This window comes from Coffea eugenioides, chromosome 6 (assembly GCF_003713205.1).
Source record: "Coffea eugenioides isolate CCC68of chromosome 6, Ceug_1.0, whole genome shotgun sequence".
Taxonomy (NCBI): domain Eukaryota; kingdom Viridiplantae; phylum Streptophyta; class Magnoliopsida; order Gentianales; family Rubiaceae; genus Coffea; species Coffea eugenioides.
Window position 1 is genome coordinate 37,443,796 of NC_040040.1, and position 16,900 is coordinate 37,460,695.

The 16,900-nt window shown below is 36.4% G+C and overlaps 1 protein-coding gene and 1 non-coding gene across 2 annotated transcripts in view; both read right to left on the bottom strand.

Annotated features, from left to right (window-relative positions):
- Window positions 1-3,957: 3,957 nt before the first annotated feature.
- LOC113774130 (zinc finger BED domain-containing protein RICESLEEPER 2-like) overlaps window positions 3,958-16,900 on the bottom strand; it is a 56,427-nt gene continuing 43,484 nt past the window's right edge. Inside the window, exons 4-6 of the mRNA XM_027318700.1 lie at window positions 4,713-4,802; window positions 4,362-4,451; window positions 3,958-3,978 (exon numbers count right to left, since the gene is read on the bottom strand). Of these exons, the coding sequence (XP_027174501.1) occupies window positions 3,958-3,978; window positions 4,362-4,451; window positions 4,713-4,802 (201 nt within the window). The remainder of the gene's footprint in view (window positions 3,979-4,361; window positions 4,452-4,712; window positions 4,803-16,900) is intronic.
- Window positions 7,469-7,575, bottom strand: LOC113776630. Its single transcript, XR_003469118.1, has one exon. It is a non-coding gene; the product is annotated as a small nucleolar RNA R71 (small nucleolar RNA).

The window sequence follows — 16,900 nt, forward strand, 5'->3', positions numbered from 1 at the left end:
GAGTGCGTGAGTCCTGACGAGAGTTGCGCAGGCGTCCCCGCTGATACCCTAGGGTTTGCCCTAGGAAGAGGTGAAGGCGTTACAATGTTGAAACATTCACTTCACAAGAATTGAAGAATGGAAAACCACAAACCTGGACAGATTTGATTTGAGGGAAAGATACACAACTCAAGGACTGATTTAAGCACTCAATTTGACTCACTTAAAACCCAAAACTTACTAGAAAACCACAAAAAATAAAGAAATTAAGGGCAGAAGACAGTCAGGTTTGAGAAAGAGCAATTCCTAATCTGACTAGGAAAGGTAATCGGAAATTGCAGACTGTTTTAAATTCCAAGACTGATCTGTACCAATTTGTGAAGTAAAATATGTCACCAACTCTTTTTCTCACAAGAAACAATGATTATGAGACCACTTTGCCCCAATTCAATGTATATTTGAACAAAAATGCAAAGTAGGAGGCTGTTTCCAAGGAATCCGATTCTAATCTGGAAATGGTATGCAACGGCTATTTTGGTTATTTTCCAGCAATATTTTTCTTACTCTTTGTTTCCAAAACTCAACAAACAACTTGGTTTGAAGGTTTTGAAGATCAAATTGTGCTGGTTTCATAATTTTTGTTCAGTGATTTCGTGTAAACAGCCCCTGCAATATGCAGAAACAAAGGATTTTTTTTTGTTTTTTCAGATTTTCAAGAACTTCAAGAAACGAATCAGGGTTTTTAAGAACTTCCAATATCTTCAAGATTTGATCAACGGTTTCAAGAAACTTCAAGAATTACCCAACATTAGTCCGCAAACAAAGAAGACAACTTCAAACAACCAAGAAACGAAATAGATAGCTTGGGCAGAAAAGTAACACACGATTGGATTTTTTTTTGTTATAAATGATGAAGCAAATTCTAACAAGACAAGACGACAAGGAGACAACCAACAAACAATGATACAAGACACAAGACAAAAAGAAATAGGGCTGGACAATAAGAATTATCAAATGACAAGTGAATTATAAGAGAGGCCGACAAACAGAAAGACAATTAATTCAAATGACAAACAAAACTTGAAGAAAACAACAAGAAGTTGACACAAACAGCCAAAAACAGAAAAAAAAACATATATAACCTGGTACATCAACCAACTCTGATACCAGATGATACGAACCCTGTCAAAAATGAAACCTGCATTTCACAAACCCTAAACTTAGATGATTTCCCAAAGCTTGAGTAGCGGAGAGAACCCTTAGGCCCCACTAATCCCCGAGTTGTGATTTTACAACTAACAAATTAGCGAACTCGGTTTTGGTAGAAGGCACCACAATCAAGTGCGTTTCTTGATTGATAAAGCCAACGACTACTAGAGCCTAATTCTAAGTATTCAAAAGAAGCTTGCAACAAGCCTTAAGAGAAAAACTCTCAATTTTTTTATCAAAAAGAAAATCAACTCACCCTAAATGTTTACAAGATAAGGCTATTTATAACCTTAAAACCCTAAATCCTAAATTAACATAGAATGACTTAAGTAAAAACAATCCTACCTTGACTAGGAAACCAATCGGCCTTACTGAGCAACAAAGTTGGCCGTTAATTTTAGCTACTAAGAAACAATGAAAATAATTATTTAAACACTTTAATAATGCTGACCAATAAAAAGGAAATAAATGACTCCAACGACCAACTTTGTCTCCAAACTTCATCCGATGGTTTTTCCTTTACTTCCTTCCATTTGAATAGTTTGAGTATGAAAGTGTTGTCACATGAGCAATCGAATTTGAGCTTGACGCGAACAAGAGAAATAACCTTTGACCTTGGACTTGAACCTTGGATTGTATCATGTCATAAATATTGCAGATAGCCATTTAAGACAAATGCCAAAATTACAACAACCATTAGGAGAATATAACTAATTATTAATTAAAAAATCAATACTAACTCAATTTTAGTAAGCAAAAGAATCGAATTATGCTTAACTTATGTATTTGTATATTAAAAACAAAATTTACACAAACATAGTGTGTAAGAAATTATTTTAAACCCCTATAATATACTAATTTCTAGAAACAATATTGCCCATATGATCAGATCAAAAAGAATAGATAGCATAGACAAAAAGCCTAACTTAAGTTGGACAATATTGTAACAATACTTAGATTCTAATTGATAACCAGAAAAAATAGAATCACAGTAAAAATAAATAAATTCAGTGTTTGAAAATAGAAAATTCAAAAACATATAGAGATCATGTGCATGCTCACTTTCGAGAAAGGATCCTCTAGACCTCCAAAAGCATCCAATGAGTATTGGGTTTTTAACAAGCTTAACCTCTATTGCTTTTTCTCTTGAAATTCTATTGAGGAAAAAATTGAGAGAAAACTCTCATCATGTTGTAAGATTTGGTTGATATTTCAAAAAAATTGAAGATAGAGATAAGAGTAGAATCGTATGCAAATGAGGATCAAGTGGTGCCAAAAAGAGGTATCAAACTCCTAAAACTAAAAGGCACTAATATCAATTGGTATTTTTCAAATTTGTTATTTGGTCTTATGCTTGCCAACATTAGTTTGGCAAACAATCGTTTTTGACAGGGGGTCCAAATATAGTCTTTTGAAGTTTGGCGGTGTAATGGTAGTTTAGTTAAATTACGAGGGGTGCAATTATAGTTAACCCAAATAATAATACAATTAAAACTTGTTTGCTACATTCGATCAACTTTAATGGTTTGTAAGAGATAACTTTAAAATGAATGTGAGGCTATTATGTCAAGAAACATAAAACAAACAAAAATTGTATTGCACATAACCTTTTGAATGAAAGCTTAGCCAATAGATGTAGAACAAAAACCATTTTATCTTTTCATCTTCTACATCAATACTTTGACTATTTGTTTTGTACGAAAGATTTTTCGCCACTGATCAAATTTTCCCTTTATTTGAAACAGAGATTCCTTTTGTTGAAACAATGGTTTCACCAACTTCCTAAGTCTGAGAAGGTTTTTAGGGGGTTGGGGTTGGTGTTGGTGTTGGTTCTGTTATTATATCTTAGAGTTATCAATTCTTATTTTTATGGATTTGGTATTCTTTTCCTCTCTAATCAGTAAATGTCTAATTAATTCATCTCTAATGCAATATATTTATTTTGGAGATTGTAATTGCTTTTCTAAATGTGGATATGGAATTCATGTACCTTTTCCTAGAAGATTGTACTGCAGGATAATGATGAGAAGATCCACATTGTTCTTCTCTTTGCATGACCGCACATGTTTTTTTCCTACCTCTTCCACTCCCTAGCTCACCAATGAGTGAAGTTTCTATAATGTACATAAATTAAAGGCTGGACTTGTATCAGGATGGGATGCCTAACTAAAAATAGGGGAAGATACTAGTATAACAATAGAGTGACAAAGACATGGCTGATGTGTGGCGAAAAATCAGGCTGGATATACCTTCAGGAATAATAAGAAATGGACTTGATTCAATGGGAACAACAGAAGAAGGAGCAGGACTGGAAACATTAGTGGCAGCAGATCCACTGCTGGCCATGTAGTCCAATCCCTCTCTAATCAGAACACCTTGATCATCAGCAAAACCAAGCGAGCTATGTCGTAGCATTTCATTAAGTGTAACATTGTCATTTCCACTATCCTGAATGTTACTGTCTCCACGTGAACAAAGATCATTAAAAAATACACCTATTTCTACATAACCAAGTGGAACACTATGAACAAAAGAACGCGATGATTCCTTTCTTTTTTTTGCAGCCCTAGCTTCACTTCGACGGCGTAAAAGCGTAGCCTTCTCACTTTGGGGCATTTCTGCGTATCGTTTTCGGCGTATTGCATTTCTATCCATCTAACTTAATTAACCAAGGAACAAGGAACAGAAAATAATTTACAAAAGCACAGACAAAGGAAAAAGGAGACAGAAGATAGAAAAATAGTATGTAAGAAAAAAATAAAGCAGACATCATTCGTTGACAACAATAACCTGAACCAGCACAACAATGAACAATAAAACTCAACTAATAGAACCAGGAAAGAAATAGATATACAACATAAACAGATGTAGAGATTCATATATATATTGAATGCAACAGGAAAATAAAGAAGTATGTGAAAACTAATAAATAAACAACATCAAAATACAAAAGGCCTGTGGAATAATTCTCGGACAAACTCATATCCTTTTCCAGGAGTTTACGAAGAAACAAAAACTGCCAGAACAAAAAGTAAAAAGAGGGAAAAAAGAACGAACGTGTAACCTACAGCAAAAAAAAAAGGAGGTTGCAGAGTATATAATAGAAGATGGTGAAGAAAGAAAAAACTGGTAGAACAAAAAGCTATAAAAAAAAGAGAGAATGATTAGCTAACCTGAACCAATACAAGCTGCAGATATATAAGAGAAGATGACAAAGATGACGAAGAAAGAAAGCTCCTTACAGCAACCACAGGCGAAAAAAGCTGCATGCAAAATGTAAAGGGAAAACAGGGGAAAAAGGGAGAACACAAATAAGAACAAATAATGGACAAATGAAAGATAGAATAAAGAATCAAAGAAGATAGGAAATTTAAAATAGGCTTACCTTAATGCAACGACAAAATACAAAACACCCATAAACAAAGTAAGTAAAGCTGAGTTAGTCCACGAATGACCGACCAAAAACCACATATTGGAATAAACAGGATTATAGACGAGATAGTTGAGTAAAAGAAAAAGCTCACCTGACCAATCTGTATCAAGAAGAGCAAAACGAAGAAGAGGCTTCGAAGGAACAGAGCAGTAAAAGAGAAAATAAGAACTGACCAAAGCAACTGCCAAACACAATCATGTAAGAGAGAAGATAGGATGTCGTGATATAAACAATGATACAAAAAAGGAATGCAAAAACTAAACACATCATTAACCATTAGCATAAGCAGAAAATCTGGGCAACAATGCATGGCTTTACCTGCAGCGATGGGTTGGACAGAACAAAGAAAGTGCTACAGTCAGATCAAGCAGCTTCTTTCAAGTTTCAATAGCCGTCAACAGTAATGGAATTATATTTTTTTACAAATGATAAGAGTTTATTTTACGTATTTTTAAGTGCATTTTATTAGTTAATTTTGAGTTGATTATTTAGTTTTATAATTAAAATAAAGAGGTTTTTGGTAAAATTATATATTTTTGGTAAAAGTGGATAATATTGCATTTCTATTGATTTTAATGGTAAAAACTTCATTTTTATGCAGGAATGATGATTCAATCACCAAAGGATGTCAAATGAGGTAAAAAATAGAGATTTGGTGATAAATTCAAGTGGCAACAAGAAGAATGAAGTGAAAAACGTTCAAGTGAGGAAATGCAATACAAGTCAGTTTTGACACTCTTCAGTATTTCGATCATATCTCAGGCTACAAAGCTCCGATTTGGATGATTCTTGAAGCATTGGAAAGCTAACTCAAAGGGCTACAACTTTTGTGTTTTGCACAAAAGCTAGTTCGGCCTTTATGATAGAGAAAATCGCAGATGAAGTAAGGCCAAAGTGAATACGCGAGTACACAAAACGTGACTTGTAACCGCGTTTTGTGTAGGCGCGTTTTATAGCCGAAATTCTGCAATTTGACTCAGCCAATTCTCTTGTGTTCATACCACTTTCCAGCTATAAGATGCAAGGGAATTCGGTGCACATGCTTCAGAAGACAAAAGGGCAAGAAAAGTGGCTTATTTTCAAGTCAAAAATATTGGTTTTTGACTATGCTAACAAAGTGGAGATTTGGGAATCAAAGGATAGAATTTGACTTGGAAAAATGGAGCATTTGAGTGTTTTTTATGCAGAGATATGGGGAGAGATCTGAGATCCATTCGTAGCTTAGCTTCTTACAGAAAAACATAGTCTCTCTAGCTAGGTATTTGCAAAGGACAATTGAGGTTTCATCTTGTAATCATCTAAGTTCAAGACAAGGAGATTTTTGGAAGGCTTCACCATATCTTGGCTAAGACTTTCTTTACTCTTTTTGTATTTGTAAATTCATGATGATTTGCATTAATGAAGTTATGAGTGTTTCATCATTCATGAGTAGCTAATTTCCTTTATCTAGGAAGTAGATGAAGCTTATGGCCAAATGATATGAAGTGATTGTGATTTATGCTTGTTATGTCTTGTATTAACTTATCTACTTGTGTATGTTGGATTACTTGTTGTTGCTTGATCACCAATAGCAGGTTTATAGTTGTTTTTACTCATTGAGAAATGGTAAAAATAATGGAATGACATAAGTAGAGCTTGAGTAGTATATTCATGAGAATAGAAATACATTCAAGTGGATGAAATCTGCATTTCATGTGTGAATAAAAACAGATTTAGTATTTACCAAGAGATTAGGAAAAACTAATCTGTTTTAACCCATTATTATCATGAGAATGTGATTTTGGTATTTCTGGAAATGAATCCTTGGTTAAACAAGAGCAGTAACAAGTGTTGAATTAATTCATTTTAGATCTTTTGTGTTATAAGTGGAATCTACATCCCTAGATCTTAATATTTAGTGAATTCTATTCCTTTTGTGAAATTGCATTTATCTAGTTAAGAATTTTTGTAGTTGAATTACATTCTGAAATTTCTGCTCAAATTAATTGTAAGTCTAAATAATAGAGTAAATTAGTATCTAATAATTGTTTTAATTGCTCCTCGTGGGATCGACCCGATACACATCTTGTACTACAATTGCGACCTGTATACTTGCAGTCCAACGGGTGTAAATTCGGAATTAAACTTGCATTGATATAAAAAAATCCCGTCAAGTTTTTGGCGCCGTTGCCGGGGAGCGGCAATATTAGAGCCTAATCATCTTTATTAATTTAGACAGCTTTATTTTTTTTAGATTATATTTAATCTTATATTGTAATCAGTTTTTGACAATTGAAATTGCATAATATCTCTTATTTCTGTTTGTAGTGTATGCACCGGGCGTCTCGGGAAGTTACACCTTTCGATCCAGAAATTGAGAGGACACTACGTAGACAAAGGAGGCATCCACCACAGCAAGAGGAACAAGAGATTTGGCAACCTATAGAGGAAATCTCAATAGATCTACCATTTGAGGAAGAGATGGCCGAAAATGACCCAAATAGGCGAGTTCTACGAGATTATACTCTACCGGGAACACAAGGATCTCAAACAAGCATAGTAAGGCCTACGGTAAATGCTAACAATTTTGAGATTAAACCATCACTTATCCAAATGGTTCAACAATCTCAATTTGGAGGTAATGCAGTAGAAGATCCTAATACACACTTAGCTACATTCTTGGAAATTTGTGATACAATTAAAATGAATGGAGTTAGTGATGATGCTATAAGGCTAAGATTGTTCCCATTTTCATTGAGAGATAAGGCCAAACTTTGGCTACACTCTCATGCTCCTAATACTTTCACTGGATGGGATGAACTATCAAGAGCATTCTTAAATAAGTATTTTCCACCAGGTAAGACTGCTAAGTTTAGAATGGATATCACTAGTTTTAGCCAATTGGAAGGAGAATCATTATATGAGGCATGGGAAAGGTTTAGAGATTTGCTTCGGAAATGTCCACATCATGGACTGCCGGAATGGTTAATCATACAAACCTTCTATAATGGTTTAGTTTTTTCTACTAAAACTATGATCGATGCAGCTGCAGGTGGAGCTTTAATGGGTAAATCACCCCAAGAGGCTCATAATTTGATAGAAGAAATGGCAGCAAATAACTACCAATGGGCCAATGAGAGAGGTAATACAAGACGTCACGTAGGTATGATCGAAATGGACACTCTCAATATGCTGAGTGCTCAAATGAATAATGTGATGAAATTGCTAAGTAGACAAGGTGGAGTTGGTCCAAGTTCATCTAATGCACACGTAGCTTGTTGCTCTTTCTGTGGAGGTGAACATGATATTAATGAGTGTGTTGATTCTGAGCAGGTACAATTTGTCAATAATTACAACCGAAATGCTCCAAATAATCCCTATTCGAATACTTACAATCCGGGGTGGAGAAATCATCCAAACTTTGGATGGAAAGATCAAGGCAATCAACAAAGGCCAACCAATCCGCCGGGATTTCAACCAAGGCAACCACAGGCTGAAACTAAACCAAGTTGGGAGATCGCGGTGGAAAAACTTGCTAAGGTGACTTCGGATAGATTCGAGCGAGTTGAGGGGCGGTTGGACCAATTAGCTGGGATGTACAGAAACTTGGAGGTTCAAATTGGTCAAATTGCCAATGTGATCAACAATAGAAACCCTGGTGAATTACCAAGTAAAACCGAAGTGAATCCGAGAGAGCATGTCAATGCAATCATTCTTAGAAGCGGTAAAACGGTTGAGGGATTCGATTTTGAAAATTCAGGTGGTGAAAAAGACAAGAAGCAAGCAATTGAAGGGGAGCAAGAAAGTCAAAATGATCATGTTATCATTGATATTGATGCACTTCATCCCAAATTAAATTCTAATGTGATACCTTTTCCTCACAGGTTGAAGAAAGATGGACAGGATCGGGAGTTTGAAAAGTTCTTCAAAATGTTTAAACAATTGCACATTAACATTCCTTTCATTGATGCTATAACACAGATTCCCTCTTATGCACGTTTCTTGAAAGACATCATGTCAAAGAAGAGGAAAATTGTAGATAATGAGATGATAGCATTAACGGAAGAGTGTAGTGCATTGATTAAGAATAAACTCCCTCCTAAATTGAAAGATCCGGGAAGTTTTTCTATTCCTTGCACTATTGGTCAATTGCATTTTTCTAATGCTTTATGTGATTTAGGTGCAAGTGTGTCACTTATGCCGTTATCGGTTGCCCGGAGATTGGGACTTCAAGAGCTAAAAGCTACCAATATTACATTGCAATTGGCGGATCGGTCAATCACACGTCCCATGGGTATTTTGGAAAATGTGCTCATAAAGGTAAGACAATCTATAATACCTGTGGATTTTGTTGTCTTAGATATTGAAGAAGATGTGAGAATGCCAATTATTCTAGGACGACCGTTTTTAGCCACTGCACGAACTATAATTGATGTAGAAAAAGGTAAGCTTATATTACGGGTTAATGGTGAGGAATTGGAATTCAATTTGGATAATAAAGAAGGGAGTATAGAGCCTACTGCTCTTGTTTCTAATATGCCATATGATGAAAAGGTTAACCAAGAAAGGACCGAAGAAGTTAAATTTATAAATGTCCTTGGTACTAACTTTCATGGTGTAGGAACAAAGGAGGAGAAGATAAGGATGGAAGTTGGCTTAATAAATTCGCCATTCCATGAAGAAAATGGTGAAAAGTTGAGCCAATTCAGAAAAGACAAGCAAAATCCACTCCAAGGTGAAGTTGAGCCTCTCTATGACAAGTCTAATATTCCTCCTTGGCATTTGAGGAAATTGGACTATGAAGATCAATGCATGGTTCACCACATGGTGGATTGGTTCGGGAGTTTCGACCCATGGGGAGAAAATCTCTCTCTAATGCTCTAAAGTGATTCAACTTTTTCAGTCGAGCCAACGACTATAAACAAAAGCGCTAATTGGGAGGCAACCCAATATTTAGGTTATATTTGTTAACTTGGTGTGATTTTGTGGTTTGAATCAATGTTTTAGCTAAATTGTTGTTTTTGTAATGTAGGGTTGGCAATTGAAGGCAAGGAGGACCAATTGAATACAAAAAAGGCGAACTTTGATCAAACAACTCAACCCCTCGATTTGCGTTAAAGGTGTTTTTGATTCATTATAAAGGGGTAAAATGCATGTTTTTAATGTTTTACATTTGTTCCAGTCATTAAAATTGGCAAACAAATGATTTATGATGCATTTTGAGTCATTGGGGTACCTTTTGTAATTTTTCAAAAGTTGAAATTCTGCTAAAAATCGAAACAGAAAACGCGCTCTCCAAGAAAACGCGACTACAAGTCGCGTTTCTCAGAATCGCGTTTTCAATTCTGCGCCTGCAGAACAGAAAACGCGCCTTTAAAACGCGACTTGAAGTCGCGTTTTGGAGGAAGTCGCGTTTTCTCGCCTGAGCAAAACTGGAAAACGCGACACAGATAAACGCGACTTTAAGTCGCGTTTTCATACGTAACCGCGTTTTCAATTCTGCGAGATTTGTGCAGAAAACGCGTCTTTAAAAACGTGCGTTGAAGGCGCGTTTTTAGTCGCGTTTTCGGTTCACTTTTCTGCTTCAAAAACGCGATTTCCAGAACATTTCTTCACTTTTCCATTTTTCCAGCCGCGTTTTTCCTTTTTCCTTCTACCCAACTCACAAATCTTCATTTTTACTCCATAATCGTCTAAGCCGAATTGAAGATCATTTGGGCATTCATCCACCGCCCAATCGTGATGCAGAGGATGACGATGATGCCGAGGAGGATGACTGACTTGGCACACTGCAGAAGCTATCTTTAGTTGATGAACTTGCTTGCCTAATTATCTTAACTTGTGGAACTTAAGATGTTTAACTTCATTTTATTTTTCTGTTTTCTATGTGGTAGGTACTTGTATTTTGACAGTGGTTCGTGATTAGTGGCTGATAAGGATCTCAGCCATTGACTTGGGGAGTACTTCTTTCTTTTCTTTTCTTCTTTTGTTTCATTTCTTCCCTACACATTGAGGACAATGTGTAATTTAAGTGTGGGGGGAGAAATATGTATGATACTTGTGGTTTTAGTTGTGTTTGATATAATTCTTGTGCTTAAATGGTGTTTCTTATCGTTGCTGGCAGGGAGTTTTAGTCCACTTTTAAGGGGAGACTCTGTCAAAATTTTTCCAAAACCTTATACATATATATGTTATTAACTATAACAAATAAATAAAATTTTATCACTTATCCTTTTAAAATAAATATATGCGGTTTTGATACTTCTTTTCTCATGAAATTTGGAAATGATTTTTATGTGATTATAATTTTTACATCTATAGGAAAGTATATCTAGTAAAGTGGAGAAAATTATGCCTACATTTTGTATATTTGATGAAAATTCTTCTTTTTATCTAATTTTATAAGATAAGAAATTAATATGGTTAATAAGTGTGAGAACCCGTAATTTTTCCATTTTCTAGGTTTTATTATATTTCTCGGTTTTCTTGTTTTCAATGGCTTGAATTCTGCACTTTCTGTATCCGGAAAATTTTCTAGATAAATTTTATGAGTAAATATAGTTTTTAGATGATTTTTCTAGTATCGAATAGATTTTGAGAAACTAAGAGCGTATTTTGGACGTGGGACCCACTAGTGCGAAAAGTTCAAAAAATTTCGGCCAACTAGATTAAGTTTTGACTACTGGAATTATTTTACCGGGTGTTAAGAGATAAGTGGAGGTTGCAATTTGGGTTGATATGAGAGAGACAAGTTAGGTAGATATTTTATTAAAGGTGACAAGTGTCACCATGTGATTGGGCTTACCTTAAGACTTTCTTACCATTGACTTAAATAACCAAAAATGACCCAAAAATCTTCCAAAAATCTTCAAGAAGAGCCGGTCCTCTCTTGCTCTCTTTCTCTCTCTCTCTTACTCCAAGCATAAGGAAGAAAACACTTCACTCTTGTCCCAAATCATCAACACTAACCATCCAACCTTGAAATTACTCCATAAAACCTCTTCAATAGCTAAGATAAGGTGGATTTGTGGAGTTGTTTGGAAAGATAAGGTGGTCAATAGCTCTCTCTCTCTTGTTTTAAAGGTAAGTTGTGAAGAACCACCCTCCTTCTTTATTTGATGCTTAAATCATGCTTAGTGATTGTATAAGATGCAAATTTATGGATTAAATCTTGATTTTGGTTGAATTGGTGAAGCTTTATTATTTTTGAGGAATTTTCTGTTTTAATATGAGCATGATTGTGTGGTCATGTATGATGATTGGAAATGATGTTTAATGACTCTAGGAGGTGGGAAAAGTGATTAATTGCAACCAATTTCTGTTTTGGACCAAAAATTGAAAAGTGAGGGTTTTGTGATGAACATTCTGTCCGAATTTTTAGGTCATAGATAGAGGCCGAATTGGCCTTTTCTCAAAACATAAAAGTTGTAGGGAATGATATTTTAGAGATTCCTACAAAATTTCAGGTCAATCAGAGTAGTGTAGAGTGAGATAAGTCGAAATTACTATTGCTGTTCTGGTTTTACCCGAAATTGGAATTTGCGACAGTAATTGGTTGTTTTGGCTGGAATTGATTCCGAATTGGTTGTTGAGGCCTTCTGATGAAATTTATCCCTGTTTCTTAGATTTCAACTGGTTTTGGAATTTCTGGATTTGGACTTGTAGAGCCTGAGTTATGATGTTTCCGCTTGAATGCGTTTTGGTGAATCTGTTTTACGTTGTTGATGAAGTATCTTGTATTTTTGACCTGTTTGTACTCAAAACTGGGCTGAGTGACCTTCTGTGATGTTGTAGCCCTATCTTTTAGCTTCGAAATGGTGGGTCATGAACCCTCATCTGACAATCGTAGTGTCTTTGGTGCCAAAACCGCAAAATGACGTCAAAAACTGTTTTCTTGGGTTAAAGCTTATTTCCATTTCCGGATTTTTCTGGTTTCCTTTAATGCTTATATATTCTTATGGAACCTTATTTTGGTAATACTTGGCCTTGGTTTATGACTTGTAAATGAATCTTATTGTGTTTATTTGAATAGTTTTAAGGCTTGTTTTCATTCCGATCACTTCCTAGCTAACTTTTGTACTTGTACTACTTTGAGCCTAGTGAACGGCTTTTGGGAAATGAGATGACTTTTGTGTGAGATGTTGGGACTGATTTGAGGTAATAGTGAAGCCTTAAGGGCTGGAAAAGTAAGAAATTTAGGGGAAGTGCTGCCCGATTTTCTAGGCCGTTTGGTTCCTTTAAGTTGGATTTGCCTTTTGGTAGAAATGAAAGGCTTTTGGGTTGTTTGCGCCTAAGTCTTCATGTTACCTTTTTGATTCCAAGAAAATCATGTTTTTGCACCCTTGCATTAGTATTTATTTGGCAAGGCATACGACGTGTAGTCGAGCCTCACTTGTGCATTCCGTTTGCTCGATTTGGATATGAAACCTTCAATTGGTTTATTTTGATTATTTTAGGGTTTCTTGGCGATTAAGGCCAATCTGAAGTGAAAACTTTTGAAGTTGAGCCGGTGAGTGTATCACTCCCCTCCATTGTTGTTTAACTTGATTTCTGCTCTGCAATCTGTTTATTTGTTCGAGACGAGGGTGTACTTTATCACACTCGTTCTCTTGTCTGTTCATATGCCAATTTACTATGCAAAATTTGAATCTGTTATCTGTGTCTGCATCTGTTCGGATTTCTATGACCTATGAGCTCAATCCTGTGGCTAAGTTATTCGAGTCGGGCCGGCAAGGGCCTGGACGATTAGATAACGAACCACGGTAGTCTGTTCGGGGATTTTGGGTATTGAGACCCTTGATTCCGAGTATACTCGAGTATTACCATTTATGTTCGTTTACGGTGAGCGGGCCCGGTAAAGGGGTGTTTGGTGAACGGGATTCGGTGTAAAGAGGGGTCTACGGACGTTGGTTCTATATACGTTGGCGGAGTATCAACTTCGATCAAGCTTCGGTGACGCAAATGGGAATTTGGCTCCTGAGAGCCACCTGTATCCTTCCTATGTGAATCATTAGTTACTTTACTTTACATCTAGCATGTGTATCTGATTTGTTAAATGTGAAATGCCATGATTTTTCTGCTATATGTCTGGTACCTCATTGAGCGCAAGCTCACCCCTTTCTGTTCCTTTTGTTTTCCTTACAGGAACCTCTTTTGGAAATCATGATTTTGAAAAGCGAGTTGAGCTAGTTAGATAATCTTTTGTTCTTTTGTATAGCTCCTCGAGGGGAAGCAAACTCTAAATGTACTTCGTTTCACTGGTTCCATCTGAATTGTAAACCTAGCGACATGTATATATGAAAATGTTTTTTTCCATGTGATTTTGGTAAGTTACTGTTAAGCTTGGCGGTTTTCAATCATTCAATTCTTTTGGGTCCTATCTCGTGTAATATCGGATTTGTGTGATTCGACTCCGTAGTCCTGGCGAGAGCTGGGCAGGCGGTCCGCCGAACCCTTTGGTTCGCCTTAGGGTAAGGTGGGGCTGTTACAGGTGGTATCAGAGCCTGTTTCGCGTGGTCTCTGCTCGGAGTGAGCCTGGACTAAGTGGTGAATAGGTATGAAGGATTAAGTGCTCGTTCGAGCCTAAGCTCTAAATTGTGAATGTTATAGGCCTTAACTTTTCTTGTGGTATCTGAGGATCATAGATCGGTACGTCTGGTGGGAATTTCGATTGTAGATGGTTTTCTCTTGGGACTGGCCAGCTCGAGATGTGAACTATCTTATTTCGGATTCTTGTGCCTGAGTACTCCAGAGTTGAGGCGGTGTTCGTAGGTGAGAGTTGCATTTTGGGAACATGATTAGGCTTTGTTCGATTGGAATGAGTACAAGAGATTAATGGATATTTCATTTGGATAATAGGTGATGTGAGAGACCGGACGGGGTTATTTTAGAGGTTTGGGACGATATATCCCTTTTCTTTTGATTCGCTCGTATGTTGTTACCACATGCCGTCGGTTGTATAATTGTGTATATGAATAATTGCCTAATTTGATACGTATTTGTATATTTGATCATTTGTTTCCTTGATATGTGGAATGTTATGTGCATATATGTTTATTTGTGTAATTGGTGGTCTCAATTTTAGATACTTTAGTCAATTTCCTATTGCTATGTTTATTTACTAAAATATCTTTGGGGGGGAAAAAAAAAGAGAGGAAAAAATATATATATATATATATGTAAGAAAGACGGAAACACGGATGTGGTCGTGGCCGTGGAGCTAAGCGAGGCCAAGAATCAAGAGAAGAAAGGGAAACAATAGCTGGACAAGGACCGAGAATGCCACTTGTACTTAGGAATGTATTATGACCCATTGTTTTGCCGACAGGCTAGCCTTCGAGTTCCAGCAACTCCGTAAGATGACACACTGGGTTGATCCGTATCAAGAAATTTCGGTTCTCCGAGACGAAATAGAGGTTCAAAGGAGGCTAATCGAGTACTGGGAAGGGCGATGGAAGCAAGAGTATTCGGAGAAACTTGAGCTTTTACACCAAAACATGGAGCTAAAGAGGAAATACGAAGAGATTTCCAAGGAGACAGTAGAAATGGCACAAAGCAATACTTTTATGGGGATTCCAGAGGAAGTTCAAAAGATAGGAATTGCAAGGCCACAACTGAAGATCTTCCATGCAAAGAAAAAGGGTAAAGCTGGAAGGCCATTTGCTAAGAGGGGCCGTGGATCGGGTGGTGTGACAAATTGTAGTTATTGTAGAAAATCCAATCATATTGAAGTAGATTGTTGGTTAAAGGGGAGGAGATGTCTGTGTTGTGGGAGCGCCGAGCATCTGATTGCTAATTGCCCGGGTTTAGTGCCCGAAAAGAAGGGAACCCAGCAGCCAACCAAGACCGACCCTGGACCGTCAAGTGGAAAAGGGACTGGGATGAAGAATCTCGTTTCTTCTGACTCTGACGACGAAGAAGGTACAGGCCATTGGTTATTTTAAATTTGGAAGGTAAAATTTCGAGGGCGAAATTTCTTTAAGGGGGAGAGAGTGTGAGAACCCGTAATTTTTCCATTTTCTAGGTTTTATTATATTTCTCGATTTTCTTGTTTTCAATGGCTTGAATTCTGCACTTTCTGTATCCGGAAAATTTTCTAGATAAATTTTATGAGTAAATATAGTTTTTAGATGATTTTTCTAGTATCGAATAGATTTTGAGAAACTAAGAGCGTATTTTGGACGTGGGACCCACTAGTGCGAAAAGTTCAAAAAATTTCGGCCAACTAGATTAAGTTTTGACTACTGGAATTATTTTACCGGGTGTTAAGAGATAAGTGGAGGTTGCAATTTGGGTTGATATGAGAGAGACAAGTTAGGTAGATATTTTATTAAAGGTGACAAGTGTCACCATGTGATTGGGCTTACCTTAAGACTTTCTTACCATTGACTTAAATAACCAAAAATGACCCAAAAATCTTCCAAAAATCTTCAAGAAGAGCCGGCCCTCTCTTGCTCTCTTTCTCTCTCTCTCTTACTCCAAGCATAAGGAAGAAAACACTTCACTCTTGTCCCAAATCATCAACACTAACCATCCAACCTTGAAATTACTCCATAAAACCTCTTCAATAGCTAAGATAAGGTGGATTTGTGGAGTTGTTTGGAAAGATAAGGTGGTCAATAGCTCTCTCTCTCTTGTTTTAAAGGTAAGTTGTGAAGAACCACCCTCCTTCTTTATTTGATGCTTAAATCATGCTTAGTGATTGTATAAGATGCAAATTTATGGATTAAATCTTGATTTTGGTTGAATTGGTGAAGCTTTATTATTTTTGAGGAATTTTCTGTTTTAATATGAGCATGATTGTGTGGTCATGTATGATGATTGGAAATGATGTTTAATGACTCTAGGAGGTGGGAAAAGTGATTAATTGCAACCAATTTCTGTTTTGGACCAAAAATTGAAAAGTGAGGGTTTTGTGATGAACATTCTGTCCGAATTTTTAGGTCATAGATAGAGGCCGAATTGGCCTTTTCTCAAAACATAAAAGTTGTAGGGAATGATATTTTAGAGATTCCTACAAAATTTCAGGTCAATCAGAGTAGTGTAGAGTGAGATAAGTCGAAATTACTATTGCTGTTCTGGTTTTACCCGAAATTGGAATTTGCGACAGTAATTGGTTGTTTTGGCTGGAATTGATTCCGAATTGGTTGTTGAGGCCTTCTGATGAAATTTATCCCTGTTTCTTAGATTTCAACTGGTTTTGGAATTTCTGGATTTGGACTTGTAGAGCCTGAGTTATGATGTTTCCGCTTGAATGCGTTTTGGTGAATCTGTTTTACGTTGTTGATGAAGTATCTTGTA